This window comes from Oncorhynchus masou, chromosome 33 (assembly GCF_036934945.1).
Source record: "Oncorhynchus masou masou isolate Uvic2021 chromosome 33, UVic_Omas_1.1, whole genome shotgun sequence".
Lineage (NCBI taxonomy): Eukaryota > Metazoa > Chordata > Actinopteri > Salmoniformes > Salmonidae > Oncorhynchus > Oncorhynchus masou.
The window spans coordinates 35,675,619-35,695,160 of record NC_088244.1 but is presented as its reverse complement, the minus strand read 5'-3'; the positions used below and the strand labels follow the sequence as shown (position 1 = coordinate 35,695,160).

General features: G+C 39.8%; 1 protein-coding gene across 1 annotated transcript in view; it reads left to right on the top strand.

The window, feature by feature from the left end:
- Positions 1 to 4,356, top strand: part of LOC135528391 (teashirt homolog 2-like) — a 43,757-nt gene extending 39,401 nt beyond the window's left edge. The window contains exon 2 of the mRNA XM_064957440.1: positions 590 to 4,356. Coding sequence (XP_064813512.1) covers positions 590 to 3,654 — 3,065 coding nt within the window. The 3' untranslated portion in view covers positions 3,655 to 4,356. The remainder of the gene's footprint in view (positions 1 to 589) is intronic.
- The last annotated feature ends 15,186 nt before the right edge of the window (positions 4,357 to 19,542 follow it).

Below are 19,542 nucleotides of genomic sequence, written 5' to 3'. Positions count from 1 at the left end.
TATTAATAGAACACTTGTGAGAAATTAGAATATCTATGTCTGTGTAATTTGCTGCAACACAATCTGGTAGGTCCACACATGGCAAAATATTATCCAAGAGAGAAAGCTTACACTTTTTCATTGCAGTTTGGAGACACTCATCACTTTGGAATAGGCCATTTGCAAAAACACTTAGTAAAACCCCAGGAGAAATCAATTGCATTTTGTCAGTCATTGGTCAAACGATTGTTGTAAACATCTCAACATGAGGCAGGGAAACCTTTGACACAGCACTAAGTCAATGGCCCGCCGTGAATCACAAGGAGCTGTTTGACCACCAGCAGTGTGTTAGTACAGGCATTATGTCCGTCCATATCGTTGATCCTCTCAAGTAGCTCTGGCCCGCATTGTGCAACATTGTGTGGATTTTCCAGTTTTTCAAAAATATCTTGCATGTTTTACATTGGAACTCTTTCAAATGCCCTGTAATGATTGCAAGGCAAATCATTTCCTTCTCCCAATGGTGATTTCTTACGATTATTAGCAGACTTGTACAGAGTAATAAGAAATGGTCACTGAATTGAATCTCTTCTCTCTCCCTCTCTGTTAGTATATGAGCCTGATGAAGATGGCATCATGCAAGAGACCATCCCTGAGGATGACAGAGAGAATGATACTCCAACTGAAGAGGAGAGTTCTGAGAAGACAAGTCCCAAGGCCTCAGAGGACAAAGAGATGGACAACAAAAGCAGTAACAGCTACAGCTACCAGAATTCCCCCGTCAGTGTCCTTTCCAATCAAGAGGCCGAGTTGGAGTCACGCCTTAGCGACGCCAGCGATAGACTCTCGCTCTCAGACTTCAAAATGGCCTCACCACCTGAAAGTCAAAAAGTCGAGGAGAGCAGCGGTTCGAAACACAAGGATGACATGCACAGCAGTCTGGAGAGAATGAGGGCTGCGTATGCTAACTTTCTCTCAGACTCCTACTGGACAGGGATTGGGATGGACTTGAAAATTGGCAAAACACCCAGCAAAGCCAACTGCGACAGCACCAATGGGAGCACCAAGAATGAATTTGACTGGCACCAGGATGCACTCTCCAAAACCTTCCAGCAAACCCAATCCCCAAGGACTGTGTCCAAACCCAACCTCTTCAGCTCGGTCCACCTCTACAGACAGAGCAGCAAAGCAGGTGGGACGGTGTTCACAGGAGCAAGTCGGTTCAAGTGTAAGGACTGCAGTGCTGCCTACGACTCTATTGTGGATTTAACAGTGCACATGAACAAGAGCGGACATTACCAGGACAACAACCACGGAAAGCCGAGCAATGCCTCCACGTCCTCCAAATCAAGAAAAAGAAATTTGCAAGACATGGAAGGGAAAGACGATGCACAGAAAGTTCTGAAATGTATGTTCTGTGGCCATTCTTTTGAATCCCTCCAGGACTTGAGTGTCCATATGATAAAAACAAAGCATTACCAAAAAGTGCCTTTGAAAGAACCAATCCCAGTACTCTCACCCAAATTACTGCCACCAGCAAAGAAACGGGCCTATGAAGCCAATAGACCTTGTTCTCCTGATTCTACCACAGGGTTAGCTGGTTACAGCGAGGCCCAACGGTCCGCGGCTATTTCAAATGCTAACAGTAATCGTTATGGTTATCAGAATGGGGCTAGCTACACTTGGCAGTTTGAGACATGCAAGTCTCAGATTCTGAAATGCATGGAGTGTGGGAGCTCACATGATACCCTTCAACAGCTCACCACTCATATGATGGTCACTGGACATTTCATAAAAGTTACAAACTCCGCCTCTAAGAAGGGGAAACAGTTAGCTCTGGATCCCTTGGCTATAGAGAAGATGCAGGTATTAGCTGAGCCTCTTGCTAATGAAACTGAAGACGATAAAGTGTCTCCAATAACTGCTTCCCCAGGGGACAGTGAGAAAGATAACCAGAGGGACGGCACATTGGACAAAATTGAAGAAAGTCAAGTGAAGGATGACAAGGCAGAGAGTAAGGATCAAAAGGCAGGGGAAGGGGCATTTAAATATCCATATCTCCGCGAGGAGGATCTGGAGCAGCAGGGATCGTCAGGTGGAGGAGGGGATATCCTCAAGTCTTTAGCCAACACAGTGGCCTCTGCAATCAACAAGGCTCAGACTGGGACCCCCAGTTGGAGTGCCTACCCCAGTATCCACGCTGCCTATCAACTCTCTGGGATCATCAAGAGCAGCAATCCCCTCTCAGCGTCTGCCCCTATTCAGCTAAAGCAGACATTCAACCACAAGCTCAGATCGATCGCCCCAAAGGGGAAGTTTCTTCAGGGCGCTGGGGGAGTTGAAACTCAGAAGGGACAGCAACAGTATCAAAATGCAGACATCAAAAAAGAAAAGGTTGGCATTAGCGATGGCAAAGAAAGTCCGAATATTAAGTTTGATCTGGCGGAGAATGATGACAGCGATTGTCAGGACAATTTCTCTACCTCTTCAAAGCTCGAAGCAGACTGTCTCAATGAAGGGAGTGATGCGATCAAAGGGAAGTTGAGCCCAGAGTTCTTAGACAGAGGCAAGACACCAAGCCCTCCTGCCAGCAATGGACGAAGCGCTACTTCAGAGCTTGTCAATGACACCCCAGAAATACTGGGCATAAACCCTCTAAGTGCACTGCAGTCAGTTCTGAACAATCATTTGGGTAAAGCAAATAAGCCCACCAATTCAAGATCTGAAAACAGTCAACTCTCTGCTTGCTCTCAATCTATATTCGCTGAACTCAACCGGAGTATGGAGAAACCAGCAGTGGTGCATGCCACCCCTGCTAGGAACAGAGTTAACAATGCCTTTCTGTTTACTGGCAATGATCAGCCAATAGACCTGACAAAATATAAACCTAACAAGCCAAGTTCCTCACATCTACGGCCATCTGCCCCAATGCCACAGACACACGCTCTGTCTGACATTGCTGACATGGTCAAGGTTCTTCCTAAAGCCACCACACCAAAATCATCCATGCCATCGAGGATACCCACCATGAAACTGGAAACAGACGTGAGATGCTTTGAGGATGTGTCGGCTGAGGTATACTCGGTTCACAAGCGTAAGGGAAGGCAGTCGAACTGGAACCCCCGACATCTTCTCATCCTCCAAGCCCAGTTCGCCTCCAGCCTCTTTCTGACTTCTGAGGGCAAGTACTTACTCTCAGATCTTGGTCCTCAGGAACGAATGCACATCTCCAAGTTTACTGGACTGTCCATGACAACCATCAGCCATTGGTTGGCCAATGTAAAATACCAACTTAGGAAAACAGGGGGAACCAAGTTTCTGAAGAGCATGGACACTGGCCATCCGATCTTCTACTGCAATGACTGTGCTTCCCAGTTCAGGACACCACCAGCCTTCATCTCCCACCTGGAATCACACCTAGGGTTCCAAATCAAAGATATGTGCAAACTGCCTATCGAACATCAGACGAAGGTAGAGAAGCCAGAACTGTCTAAGGCTCTCAGTTTCCGGGCAACAGAGACGCTAGTCACTGAGGAGGACGTTGACGCTAAATTCAAATGTAAGCTGTGCTGTAGGACATTTGCTAGTAACCATGCGGTTAAACTTCACTTGAGTAAAACTCACAGCAAATCCCCTGAGAACCATTCACAATATGTGGAAATGGACAAAGAGTAGGAGTTGTTCATTTTTGCTAAATGTTTTGTTATTGATTTTTAAAACACGGGTCAGATATTTCAACCATATTTCCAGTAGCATTGTGTAGTATGCATAATGATTGAAAACATTTAATTGAAGATGACATGGACACACTGGCTAGACTAAACCCTAAAATGTTAAAGAATACACCAACTTATACCTTTGCACCCTGCTCAAATGCATCACCAGTAATGAAATGTATTAATGCTTGAAACATAATTGCTGATGTTTGCATGCAATAGCTATGGCTATGACTACTATTTATTTGTATGATATGTCACATTTCAGTTGTATTATTTCAAAGACAAAGTAATGGGTAAATTGACATTTTTAACTCCAATGATACCTGCATAAATATGCAGTTTTTTAAACAGGTAGCCAGACACATGTTAACACATTTACTGAACTGTACAGTATATTGCTATGTAAAAATGTTTTGTGTTGCAATGATAGAACAGAAAAGCACTTTAATAAATGTTAAATCACCAGTTTAGGCTCAGATTCTGTACATGAACCCAACACATTTAGACAGGTTGGAAACAAGGATGTCTCACATGTAAAAGACACCCCCCAAAAAATTAAGACAAAAAAATGATTAGTGTTTCATGTTAAAAGGATGACAGTGAGACAAATGATACCTGCACCTTTTTTTTTACCAATTGAAATAAAGACTTAACATTTGCTACCAGCCTGTGTTCATTTTAAGTTTGCACGAGTCTCCTGTATGTCTCCCGAAATAGATTAACAATATATGCATAGACCAATGTGTGGTTGGGAGTGACTGTGTTCCTCATAGCAATTAAACATTTCCTTTTGCTCTCTTATTTCACAGCTATACAAATAATTGCCTGCTAAATTCATAGACATTTTACACAATGAATCCATTTTTTTTTTCAAGCAATCAAGTCCATCAATTACCACTACCCTTCACCACCCATCAAATAGGTTTTATAACAGGCGACTGACATTTGATGTCAAATGGAGAAAGAGCACATGGGCGCTATGGTGATTTGAATACTGTGACACCAACTTGCCCTCTATTGTTGGAAATGAGCAGGCAATCTCAATTGTTCATCAGATGACTCCTAATGCAGTTAAATATATTCAGATATAATTTCTCCTTGCATGTATAATTACTCTCATAGACCACACACCTCAGTGAACAGATTAAAGCTATAAATTATTTAATGCCTCGCCCCACCAATGGATCCCTTGATTCGTCTGTCGAGCCATTATGTTGTAGAGTAGCAACTTGTTTTAAATTGAGGCTAAGGTATGGGTGGAACATAGTGAAACATTGATTGCAATAGTCAGATCTTTTGTGTTTATTAATGGAAATGAAATGTGAGATTGAATTGGCTTATTAAAAATGAGATATGCCTCTGTACTCTGCTGCAGCTGTAATCATTCAGAATTACACAATTTAGCTTGAGTTGTTTTATCCTGTTTGAAATGTCTATAGAAATTCACTGCAATTCTGCATGTGGGGAAACAATATTATCATTCAAAGCATATGAAAATGTTTGGCTCTATCAGTAAGGGATCCACATTAGGCATAGGCTTAGCAAAAATAAAATGCTGTCATCAATGCAATCAGCAGGATTGTTTCTTACCTGAATTTGGTTTAATAAGTCAGTGTCACATTGGCTTTGAATTGCTACTGTACGGAGAAGATGTAGCCTATAAGTAAAATATAAGTATATGTGACCATGAGCTAAAAAAATATTCCACAAAGTTAAAATGCCATTTCATCGCACCAAAAAAAAAGTGGACACATATCAAGTAATCAAGTCAGTGGAGTTGCCAAACAATCAATGTTTTTTTTTTCATTTGAGATGTTTTCATTTGAATACAGTTGATCTAATATGGGACACCCTAATTATACACTTCCTTACACCTTACAGGCAATTATATATTGATAAAAGTCACCTTATCCTAGAGAGATTTACATGGCTATGTTATCAAAACATCACGCCAGGGTAAAATCCCCTATGTGAAAAATGAATGGTGGAAAAACGATTGGAACCATTTCCCTGGTTGATCACAAGGTTTTATGGGTATTATGACACCTCCACTGTGGGGCTCTATACACAGTTCGCAGAGACAGTGGTATACACAGTACTGTACATCCAGAAGTTGTGGTGTTCTATCGATGTTAGATTGTATTATGTGTCATCACTCTCATCCATGAAACTTGAATGAAGGAAAAGTACATTAAATACATTTTAGCAAAATATTAGTATGTGTAATTCTCTGTCTTAGTCATATCGTGTTAAAGAAATTATTCTTACCCAATGTTTTGCAGACAATCAAAAGTAACAGCCTGCCTATACCATTATGCGGTACGTCTAGCTGTAAAATTGTTTTTGAAACATTTAAACCATCTTAAGGTCTATAAATGTCATGATTCTGATTATTCATAGTCTGATGGATACGAAACATCAGAACAGCTTACACTCTTCACACAGGCCAGTGCTTGGGGATTCTTTAAAAAAAACGTACTAATAGCTTAGTAGAAAAATCAAATTATGCACATAAGTATGCTTGCATAGCAGAGGCGGCTGTGAAAACCAAACTTAGCAAAAATTGATGCCAGCTCTCATTTGCAAATCCTTTGTCAATCTGTCATTAAACATGTTGTCAAATAATGATAAGTGTACACCCCTAGCTTACATTGGCATGCATCCCTCTGATGTTGATGTGCTGTAATGGGACAAATGTACACTGGAATTTGCCTGCTTGGATACGCACAAAACATTTACTATCTGCCTGACTTTGTGTCCTTCTGTGGCTTTAGACAAGGATGTGTTTTCTGCATTATCTGTGATTCACAGAGGGAAAAGAGGGGTGGAAAAGCTCATCACACAACATCATAATATGTTCGTCTAATTTGTTTAATGAATGACTATTTTCAACAACAAAAAATGACCTGTTAGTCGAACAGTGTTCACGAAAAGGGTTGGAAACCGAGCCCTTGAGTTTAATTTCTTCTTCAAATCCTTATGATTTGTGATGCTCTTTTTAAGGCATCCTGGATCTCGCCATCACACCCTCACTACTGGGCACAGATGTCAATGCGACGTCTATTCCACGTTGGTTCAACATAATTTCATTGAAATGACATGGCAACAATGTTGATTCCGACAGCGTGTGCCAGGTGAGTCCTTACTTCCAGGCCTCAATTGTCAGTTCTCATGTACATGCCTTTATTACATGGGCTATGACTGGATGGAAGACGTGGTCTAAATGAGTAGCAATCTCCATTCCACCATCTTTGGGTAGGCCGATCTGTCGCGTCTTTTCTGTGAGATTGTTGTGTTGTTGCAAATTTGCTAATCACGCAAAACACTTGATTAGCATACTGCAAAATATTTGATCAATCAATTAAGCCGCATGACACTGCATGTTCATTGTGCATCACGAATATCAACTCCCGGGTCATTTATCAATTATAGCACATGCACGCTTTATCAATCATGTAACCTGATACCTGATTCTAACGAAAACATACGCGGGTTGATAAAGGGAAGGTGAAAACCCAGGAACAGTGTGATAATCCATTTGCTGTCTTCAAAACTTTCTATCACAATAGTTCAAACTTTTTGTTTTCTTAATGTCATGATTTTTCTGTCCCTCTTTTCTGTCCGTCTCTTATGGTTCGACTTGGTAATGGTCGTCCTTTATTATTCATTTGGTTTCATTCCTGTGTTCAACGCAACAACAACAAAAAACGCATGTTGTTACTTCTCTGTGGGAGGAGAAGAACATTTGAAAGGCTTCACCGATGAGTCGGTCAGTCAATTGAAGTCACTTTTAAAGAGTCTCCCTCCCTCTTAAAGAACACCACATGACTAAAAGTATGTGGACACCTGCTCGTCGAACATCTCATTCCAAAATCATGGGCATTAATATGGAATTGGTCCCCCCTTTGCTGCTATAACAGCCTCCACTCTTCCGGGAAGGCATTCCACTAGATGTTGGAACATTGCTGCGGGGACTTTCTTCCATATGTATGGGCTCTGCGCAGGCCAGACAAGTTCTTCCACACCGATATCGACAAACCATTTCTGTATGGACCTCGCTTTGTGCACGGGGGCATTGTCATGCTGAAACAGGAAAGGGCCCTCCCCAAACTGTTATTTTCATGAAATAAACACACAGAGTGATTGTGATGATTTAAGAATAGAATTATAAAGACTGCACGGGAGGCTTTAATTCAAAAGATTGTTTAAAGTCCACATCTTTCGCTATTCCCCTTCCAAAGTTGTTGTTTTTAACAGGATGAGTTTGTCACAGAGAACTGTGGACGGATTTTAGCACAGGAATGCATGGGCAACGTTTCATTGCCAACATACACTGGATGAGAGAAATAACACTTGATTGCCAGCAGTTCATCAGTGCATCCTTCAAATGTGTCACCGAGCGTGCCTCAAGGCAGCGTGCTGGCTCAAATTGAAGCTGACATCTCCCAAATATGAAAGCAACAAATCACACATTTTTATTGGGGCCTAATGTGCAGCCTAGCCCCCTTGCAGACGTCAGCACAATCACGGACGCCTCCTTAATTCATGCCGACTGGCTGCTTGTGCCTCCCAAGCATCTCCGGACTCACAGACCAAACGCTAATGGCTGGGCGCCAGAGATGGGGGTGACACCTATGCTTATCAGACGACTTTAATACGCTTGTAAAAATGGATGAAGAGCGGGAGGAGATAAAGACATGGATGAGATATCAATAGAGGTTACATCTGCAATCATTTCGGTGTTCATTCGAATCAAATAAGGTTGTTTGAGGGAACAAAACCAACTCTGAATGTAGCTATATTGTCAAAACATTGATGAAGGCCTTAATGAAGCCTTTATAAAAGCCTATATAAGGCCTACATAAGTATTCAGAAAGAATTCATAAGCAAATATCATCATATGTGGCAAATGCATGATGTGCCTATGATTAGATTTATGAAAAAACAGAAAGGTGAAATTGAGGATACAGGATGCTCTTCATCCCCTCTTCTGTCTATTCGGCCTAGTCTGTCTAAGAGCTTACAGAGATAAATAAAAGGGGGGATGGGAGTACGAGTGCAGGCCCAGGGTTGCCTCTCCACCTCTTGCCCTCCTCTCCTGTCATCTGTTGCCCCACAGCAGGCCAGAGGTTGTTGGCGTTTTGCTCACTTGTAATCCGTCTCACTGTCAGACCAGCGGCTCCTGGGTCACCCTTCACTCACAGTGACATGAATCAGGGTTGACGCCAGCAGATTTAAGCCATTTCTCTGAGTCTGTAAACACAGGCCAAGTTCACATAGCAGGCCTAAAGCCAAAGAACAACCTGCCCTGCACTCCCCATGCCCTGAAACCACTGACCTCAGGACAGGTACATGACCCACATTAATTGCTTTCAATTTACTCACAAAACCACATTTAAATTCCATCCAATACCATCGCCAGCAGTTATTGCAATAGATATCGCCAGCAGAATGCAATAGAAAGTGTAATTGTAATGCCCTGAAAGTTGATATGCATACTAAAGCATTATATTCAACATTTACAATACAATAATAGCATGTGAAACAAAATGAAAATGGTTATTGAATGAATATAGGAATTCATAGAAAATCGGTAAAAACATCAGTCGTAAAAAGTTGAATAACATTATCTACAACAGAAGAAAAATAAGTTTAAAAAAACTGCAATAGCAGTCATCTTGTCATTATGCCTAGGATTCAGACATGGACATGATGTGCTTGTGCTCTCTTAAAAAGCCCAGCCAGTCTGTAGACAGGGAAATCAATACAGCGTTTTGTTATCTATCTCTATTTTACAGCTTAAAAAAAGAAGGATTATACGTCATAGAATGAGCCTGAGCAGACTGAGGCGGAGATCTATCATTGTAGAGGGTCAGTGGCCTTTCGTGCGTAAATCATGTGTCACATGGCCGCCAAGTTCATTCTCCGGCCACGGAATACATTTAGGACTCGGGACGTGAGCTTCCATTTCTCTCATTTGATTGAGTGCTTCCTGCAGTTGGTGCTGTTATAAGTAGAGGTTCTTGTTTTTTAACATTTCAATAGTTTTTGTGATGTAACAGTCCTTATGAAATCAAACAAGAAGTAGTAGGGGTATGAGCTAAAAAAAGTCATTGTTTTTGCATTACATTTTAATAATCATGCCTCTCTAAGGGGAGTAGCTGTCAGAACTGTTTCCGTTTTTAATGTGGCAAACGTTTGCAAGGCAAGAAAAGCAAATGACACACCTGTGGCAAACGAAAGAGTTTGAATGTTCCCCATCAGAGTTCTCTGTCCTGCTACCCTTGGACATTCAGAACCCAAAACATAGATGGAGCTGAAACAGTGAACGATCTGACTTCATTATTTACAGGCCCTTCAGCCTTGTGGAGTTTGAGAACCATTAACCACATGGAACATAATGCTGACCACACCAACCAGTGGAGAAAAAGCACAATATGGAATTGTCACATAGCTGCATGGTGTAATACATTTTCTCAGAATGGTTCTCAGAATGGTTCATGAAGTCAGAAATATCATGAAATCCCAACATACTTGGGGGGTATAAGTAAAAAATATTTTTGAAAACAAGTGCAAACCAATCGTCATACAGATATAGGATCTTCATTTCATCACTCTTTTGTTGCCCGAGAATTGAGGATGAGCGTCGTGATTTACAGAAATTCACTGAAAACCCACATGGACAAACCATTAACAATATTACACGTTTCATGTAGCCTATTTTTGTCTCGCTAATAGCCTAACCACTGATCGAACAACATTATGAGCTAAACATTCAAATCCTGTTGCTGCAGGACTATTTTGCTTTTGACAATATACATGCAGGTGAAATTAAGATCAGTAAGAGACGATAAAAGAAAAATGTTGTGGCTATGAGTGACACCGGTCACACCATATTCCAACATCTTCCTCGTGTCATCATATGAGGTTAACAGATATTTGAGTTTTCAATCAATGCTCTTCAGGACAAATAACACAGCCCTCTCCCCAGGCAGTACATACAGGTACTGTATATTTCTGATCTCCATTATGGCTACATACTGTAGCCTGACCTGCAGGTAGTCACTCATTCAAGACATCTATATTACATCTGCGGGATGCAGTCCTCCAACGATAATAATTTCTCTGTTTCACTTTCAGCACAAAGAATCATCTTATGCCATGAAAGAATGTGAACACTGAAATTATCAGACAGCTCCCACTCTGAGCTCTCATCATCCCTCTCCCAAGCATTTCTATTTAATTTAAGTGTGCTGGCAAGTACTTTCATTTTGTTTTAATGAAATTTCTCAAGTTGACTGATCTGTAAGCTGTTCCGGTCCAAGTTTTTCTTTTCATTCTTTCGACCTCTCATGTATTCTCTGTATGGCTGTCATGTGTGGGTATTTTCAACCATTACATTGTTTGTAATATTCCGCAATTCTTTATTTTAAAGGTAGACTGAGCAACAATGCCTCATCATAGACAACAACAACACAATTTAAATCTGACTGCCCCATAACTCCTTAACAAATGTGTCCCTATAACATCAGCATAATGTCCCTATAATGTTCCCATAACATCCCCAGAACATCCCCAGAACAATCAACATAACCATTCCATAACGTCATTATAACATCCCCATAACATCACCATAATGTTCCCATAACATCACCATAACATCCACATAATGTTCACACAATTTACCCATAATGTTCCCATAACGTCACTATAACATCCCCATAATGTTCCCAAAACATCCATATAATGTTTCAACAACGTACCCATAATGTTCCCATAATATCAACATAATATTCCCATAACATACCAATAATTTCCCATAACATCACCATAACATCCCCATAATATTCCCACAACATCCTCATAATGTTCCCAAAACATCGACACAACATTCCCATAATGTTCCCATAACATCTGTATAACAGCCCCAAAACGTCCCAACAATGTTCCAAAAACATCACCATGACGTCCCTGTGATTTTCCCATAACATCGCCATAACATTCCCATAATATCCCCATAACATTCCCGTAATGTTCCCGTAATGTCCCCATACCATAACATCTCCATAATGTTCCCATAATTCTCCCTGAACATCCCCATAACATTTCCATAACATCGCCATAACAAACATGTCTCCAAAGCTTCTCAGAAAAAAACATTGAAAGGAAGAAATAAAGCATGACAACCCAACTTCCTTGGCATTATCATAAGCTCATACTAGCAAACATGATTCCGCTAAATGTATGCAATAATCACTCACAAATTAACAGTGGTGAAAAAAGTACCCAATTGTCATACTTGAGTAAAACTACAGATACCTTAATAGAAATTGACTCAAGTTAAAGTGAAAGTCATCCAGTAAAATACTACTTGAGTAAAAGTCTAAAATTTGTTGGTTCTAAATATACTTAAGTATCAAAAGTAAACATACAAATAATTTAAAATTCCTAATTTAAAGCAAAGCCGATGGCACCATTTAATTGTTATTTATTTTATTTACAGATAGTCAGCGGACATTATTTACAAACAATGCATTTATATTTAGTGAGTCTGCCAGATCAGAGACAGTAGGGATGACCACGTGTTCTCTTGATAAGTGTGTAAATTGAACCATTTTCCTGATCATGTAAAGTACTTCTGGTTGACAGGGAAAATGTATGGAGTAAAAAGTACACTATTTTCTTTCATGAATGTAGTGAAGTAAAAGTAAAAGTTGTCAAAAATGTAAATAGTAAAGTAAAGTACAGATACCCCAAAAAACAACTTAAGTAGTACTTTAAAGTATTTCTACTGAAGTACTTTAGACCACTGTAATCCGTTAAATTGACTCAAAATACTCATGAAACACCTCAACATCAACAAGATGTTACATCCAGTGTCATGGCATTATGTTCAGGAATCTTTTAAGAAAGAATCAAACCAATAGACAATATCTGTAAGGAAACAGAGACGGATTTTTACAGGCTGCCATATCAAAATGCAGAAAAAAGCCAGAGCATTTGAAAGCCTAAAGGCTTAAACTAATACAAAAAAGTCTAATCAGACTAGCAATCCCCGATGTTAATGAAGGTGTCACACACTGCACAAAGAAAGTTGTGCCTGGCAATCTTCCATTTTTCGGCTGCCTACACCAGTGACATTTCATCTCACATTCAAAGAGCGCCTAGGCCCTTAATGAAATGCATAATTAACATATTCTAATTGTGCTGAGCACAGTGATGGTTTTGACAGAGCTCACTTTCCATGTCTAATTCAATGCTAATTTAATCTGTTCTTTTCCCGCAGACATGACCTTTCTTGATTGAGTTTCACCGCAAATAATTTTTTGATGGATTGATTTATCAACCTCTTGGAACGCAACAAAAGCGCATAAAAAAGAGAAGGTTGGAGAAAAGGAAGACAATGGAGACACCAGACATGAAATCAGGTGACAGGAGAGAAAAAACACACAAATTGAATAAAGTCAGGCAACCTGAAACAGTGTCCATCAGTTGATATACTACGTTATAAAACCATTTCTCTGTGACATATTTTCCTTCGTCTTTGAATTCTGGCACACTTGCTGAACATTGCTTAAGCTGGCTTACCTTTAACACAAGGATTAGTGGAAATCTTAAAGCTTCCCTTTACATGAAAAAGGAAGATGAATTCTATTCATGAATCTCCTTAATCTGACTATTTACTAAAGGTTGATGCTGAACAGGCAGCTCAGAGCACTTCATCCCTCTCAGGTAAAGAGACATCCCCTCCTTGAGACTGAAAGAGGGGTTTGAAATGTATGTCAATGTCTTATAATCCACCACCTCCATCTTTATTGGGCAGAATACACTTAGATATTCAGCGAAAATGTGAAAGTCTCGGAAAGTACCACGACATGTTTTCTCTCATGTCAGAATATTGTGAACGTATATATTTTTCAGAATACAGGACACAATGCAATACATTTTAAAGAACCTTTGGATAAGTGTGAGATTTCATACAACAATAATTGCCAAATGTAAACACTGTTCCAAGGTACTTCCAATGGCTGTTCTAATCCTGGTCCAAGTGAACATGTTGGAATTGAAATTGGGGGAGGAAAACTAGGAATCAGAGGAAATGTGCAGCTGTCTGTCTGTCTGTCTGTCTGTCTGTCTGTCTGTCTGTCTGTCTGTCTGTCTGTCTGTCTGTCTCAGTCAGTCAGTCAGTAGCAGGGATGGGAGGATTATGCAGGGCTCAGAGCAGTAATTGAACATCGTCGGGCCCGCCCTCATTTACATCTTTCCCTTCTCCAGTGTCTTTGATTGGCAGCTGTACATGAAATGCCACATCAGTTGAAAGTATGTTGTGAGCTGGCACTAACAATCCCGTGGCTCCGGGGAGACCTGCCATATTGTAATTTGGTTATCAGGCATGAAGGAAATAATTCTAAGTGCAAAGAAATGTGAGGCAGAATAAATGCTTCATTGCTGCAAGTTGCCCAGGGTGACAGTTCTTATTTAATGTACAAGAGCGTCCTGTTGCCTGCAGGATTTGGGGAAGAGAAGGGAAAGGAAGGGCAGGGGTAGGTACTGCAGAGGCGGTAGGGAATTTTTCAAAGAATTTCAGTTTTGCTATAGTGATAGGTACAGTAGGGATGGAAACCTGTTCGTACATAGACACAAGACATATTCATATCACATTTGTAATATTCATATACAAACAATAATATTCCAAATGATAATTCCCAAATGTTTATCCCAAATTCGGTGCAATTCGAATATACAGCTATACAGTTACCCCATATTTTTTTACAATCCATATTATAAGGTCAACCACAAGACTGCCAACCCAGACAGAGGGGGCAAGGCCAGACTAATACCCTATACGAATACAATTGGTGCACTTCCATGTGTTCTCTTGCATCATTTGGTTGACATGTTGTGAAAATGGGAACTGATCGCAGCCACGTCTCTTAAGTGGCTTGGGCCTTATTTGTTTTGATGCACTGTTTTTGCATTGGGGGAGTCTTTTCTCTTGAGATGGAGCTGTCAGGTTGCAAAAAGAAGCCCCTGATGCTGGCAGCAGCCCCCGGGCAAAATGAAAACAAGTAAGTGGCATAGATAAATCATGCCAACCAACGTCGTCCTGATGAATCAAATCAGACCAGAACGTCTCCGGGAACACTGGGTTTAATGGAAGTCCCAATGGCAGCTGTGGGATGATGTGCCTATAATGAATCTACTCTATAGTATTGTTCAGTTATTGTATATTCTCATGTTGTAATATAACGGATAGATAGATAGATAGATAGATAGATAGATAGATAGATAGATAGATAGATAGATAGATAGATAGATAGATAGATAGATAGATAGATACCTTCAGAAAATGTTTGACTACAGCCTGAATTTAATATGTATTCAATTTAGATTTTGTGTCACTGGCCCTCACACAATAGCCCATAATGTCAAAATGAAGTTGTGTTTTTAGAAATCCTTACAAATTAATTAAAAATGAAAAGCTTAAATGTTTTGAGTCAATAAGTATTCAACCCCTTTGTTATGGCAAACCTAAATAAGTTCAGGAGTAAAAATGTCATGACTTGACTTTATCATTAATCTGAAGACTGCTATTTATCTAATTAACAATGTTTAATTGTTACCTGATTAAATGAATCATGTAACAATTAAATCATTAGGATATGGGGCACCACGAGAGCGGTTCTTTAAAGAGTTACCATCTCCTGAATTAAACTCTAAAACGTCTTGATCTATCACATATATAAACAGTCAACTTATTAATCATAAACTCTTTTCATCTTATCATTCTGAACAGTCTTAACCTCCTTGCATCTGCAAAAACCCGAGCCTTACTTATGATTCAGTATGACACAAATTAGTTTAATTATTTATTTACCTAGCTAATTAAATGGGAACACAGGATAAACATACACACTGGGAACGGGTTATTGATTGGGGACTTAATACGCTGAAAACAGGTCCCTAGCGGAATGACAACAACATGGCTGCTTGTTAAAGAAGAGATGGAGAAGGAGAGAGAGAGGGACAGAGACCCTTAACATTGATACATTTAGAAAGCACTCTCACCTTCAGTAACCATATACTTTGCACACAAACCGCCACCCGCTTTGAGTAAGAAATCATTAATGTATTTCTGTGAAATACCTGGGTTTACCGGGGATCTCTCCCGGTGAAAAGGGCATTCTCGGAAAGGGAGTTGGGCCTTTTCATTGCACACTTGTAGGGCTTTGATTGTCCGAAATGGTTCCAACAAATCTTCTACTGCTGGCCTCTGCAGTTGTCCGGAATCCAGTGACTTGTCTTGTAGTCCTAAACAGAACTACTGTCATGTTCTGACCTTAGTTCTGTTGTTATGTCTTTGTTTTAGTATGGTCAGGGCGTGAGTTGGGTGGGTTGTCTATGTTTCTTTTTCTATGTTTTGGGATTCCTGTGTTTGGCCTGGGAGAGCTAATCAGCAGTACGAGTGATTGTCTGGGAGGTGAGTATATCATCTCTACCGCGTGTTGAGATTCAAAGTAAAAAAATGTGCAGCTGCAGCTTCACATATTTTTGGTCTGGTATGTAAATTTCTTAACCGCTCATTTATACAGTTTGCAGGCTGACATGCTTTATGACCTCTCTCAGGGTCGGTGACTACTTGCTGTGCACAGTTATAAAAAACCAATTATCTCTTATAGCTTCTCAAATCACACCCCTCTCTTAACAAAAACACTTTCATCAGTTTTCATATTACATGCACAACACATAGTATGGAAACATCATACATGTAGTGGGTATACTTTCCAAGTTACAGTATTTCCTTTATAACATTTTTAATGACATCACAAAATAAGAAACAAAATTACATTAGTGTTCTATAGATCTCCTCTGACCATTCCCCACGTTCTATGTTAGAAATACTGTTCCAGTATTCGCATTTGAAAGTGTTAGCATTTCAGCGGGAAAAGTCTGTTGAAAAAAAGGGCATTTCTATGGTGAATCTTGAGAGTGCAGACCAGAATCTTCTCCCTTGATTTACAACAGGGCGTGTTTTTGTGGACAGTCATGACATCACATAATAAGTTGAGTGTGTTTAACAAGTCACATAATAAGTTACATGGACTCACTCTGTATGCAATAATAGTGTACAACATGATTTTTGAATGACTACCTCATCTCTGTTTTGTTTTTTTGATTTTACCTTTATTTAACTAGGCAAGTCAGTTAAGAACACGTTCTTATTTTCAATGACGGCCTAGAAACAGTACCCCATACATACAATTATCTGCAAGGTCCCTCAGTTGAGCAGTGAATTTCAAATGCAGATTCAACCAGAAAAATCATGGATGTTTTCCAATGCCTTGCAAAGAAGGGCACCTATTGGTAGATTGGTAAAAAATAAAAAAGCAGAAAATGAATATCCCTTTGAGCATGATGAAATTATTAATTACACGTTGGATGGTGTGTCAATACACCCATTCACTAAAAAGATACAGGTGTCCTTCCTAACCCAGTTGCCGGAGAAGAAGGAAACCACTCAGGGATTTCCCCATTGTGCCATTGTTGACTTTAAAACAGTTACAGTTTAATGGCTGTGATAGGGGAAAAATGAGGATGGATCAATGTCACTGTAGTTACTCCACAATACAACCTAAACAACAGAGTGAAAAGAAGGAAGCCTGTTCAGAATCAAAATATTCCAAAACATGCATCCTGTTTGCAATAAAGCACTAAAGTTGAACTGTAAACAATTTGGCAAAGAATGAACTTCATGCCCTAAATACAAAGAATTATGTTTTGTGCAAAGCCAACACAACACATCACTGAGTACTACTTTTCGTGTTTTCAAGCATGATAGTGGCTGCATCATGTTATGGGTATGCCTGTCATGGGCAAGGATTATGGAGTTTTTTTGTTTTTTTTTAGATATAAAGCTACAGAATAGAGATAAGCACAGGCAAAATCATAGAGGAAAACTATCACACCCTGATCTGTTTCACCTGTTTTCGTGCTTGTCTTCAACCTCCACCAGGTGTCGCCCATCTTCCTCATTATCCCCAGTGTATTTATACCTGTGTTCTATGTTTGTCTGTTGCCAGTTTGACTTGTCTTGTCAGGTCTTAGCAGCGTGTTTTCCCATCTCCTTGCTTTCTCAAGTTCTGTTTCCTAGTTACCCCAGTTCTGACCATTCTGCCTGCCCTGACCCACAGCCTGCCTGCCGTTCTGTACCTGCCTGACTCTGACCCGTTTACAAACCTCTGCCTGTCCTGACCCAGAACCTACCTGCTGTTGTGTACCTTAATGACTCTGCCCTGGATTATGGACCTCTGCCTGCCTTTGACCTGTCTTTTGCCTGGCCCCTTTTTGGTCAATAAACATCTGTGACTCCAGCTGTCTGCATCTGGGTCTTTTCCTGAGATCCGAAAGAAACCTTGCTCAGCCTGCTTTCCACCAGACACCGAGATCTATTCACCTTTCAGGAGAACAATTACCTACAACACAAGGCCAAATCTACACTTCAGTTGCTTACCAAGAAGACAGTGAATGAGCCTGAGTGGCTGAGTTCCAGTTTTTACTTAAATCTACTTGAAAATCAATGGCAGGACCTGAAAATGGTTGTCTAGAAAGGATCAACAAACAACTTAACAGAGCTTGAAGAATTTTTTTAAAGATCCAGGCATGGAAAGCTCCTAGAGACTTACCCAGAAAGACTCACAGATGTAATCATGCCAAAAGTGTGTCTACAAAGTATTGACTGAGGGGTGTGAATACTTATGTAAATGAGATATTTCTGTCGTTCATTTTCAATACATTTGCCAAAATTTCTAAGACATGCTTTTACTTTGTCATTATGGGGTATTGTGTGTAGATGGATGAGAAAACATATATCACGTTAATCCATTTTTTATTCAGGCTGTAACACAACAAAATATGGAATATGGAAGTCAAGGGGTATGAATACTATCTGAAGGCACTGTAGATAGATAGATGGAAGACTCGAATAGATCAGCATGGGAATAATGGTGATTAAATTAACTTGTATGATATTGATTCGCTAGGGGAAAATGCAAGAGGCTAGGAATATTCCTAATAGATACAGTATTCTCCTTATGATGGCTTTCTCCCATGACCCAGTTCCTGATCGAATATGATTGTTTTCTTCCTTCTGACCCATTCACAAACAAGCAAAAACTTAGTTAAACATATATACTAAATTTGTCAAACTATTCAATAACATGCACACAATTTTCAAGATATGTTCATTCTATGTTAAGGAAAATAATATTTTCACCAAGTAAGCAATTGATAGTGACGTTCGTTAGCATTAGCATTCTCCTAGAGAATGACTGGTGGTCTTAGCTAGTTAGCATATTAGACTATCTAATGGTTGTTTTCCAAGCTGTATCCCTTTTCAATCAAAGATCAATGCATAAAGTATCAATGTTTTTAGACAGAATATCAATGACAAAAGACAGAAACATTTGGATATTTTCAATCTGTTGTGCCACAAAAGGAACTACCTAACACCGTCAGTCATTCTCTATGAGAATGCTAATGCTAATGAACGTTGCTACCGAGTGCTTATACTAGGTGAAAACAAACCTTTACATTTTTTCAATAATTTTTCTCAACATAGAATAAAAATATATTTCAAATTCTGTGCACATAATTTAATAGTTTTACCAACGTAATTAATATTTAACAATGTTTTGCTTGTTTGTGAATGGTCCAGAATGACAAAAACAATGCATCAAATTGAATGTGCCCTTGTTGCCAGGCAAGAAGAATATTTAAGCAATAAGGCCCGAGTAGGTGTGGTATATGGCCAATATACAAAGGCTAAGGGTTATTCTTAGGCATA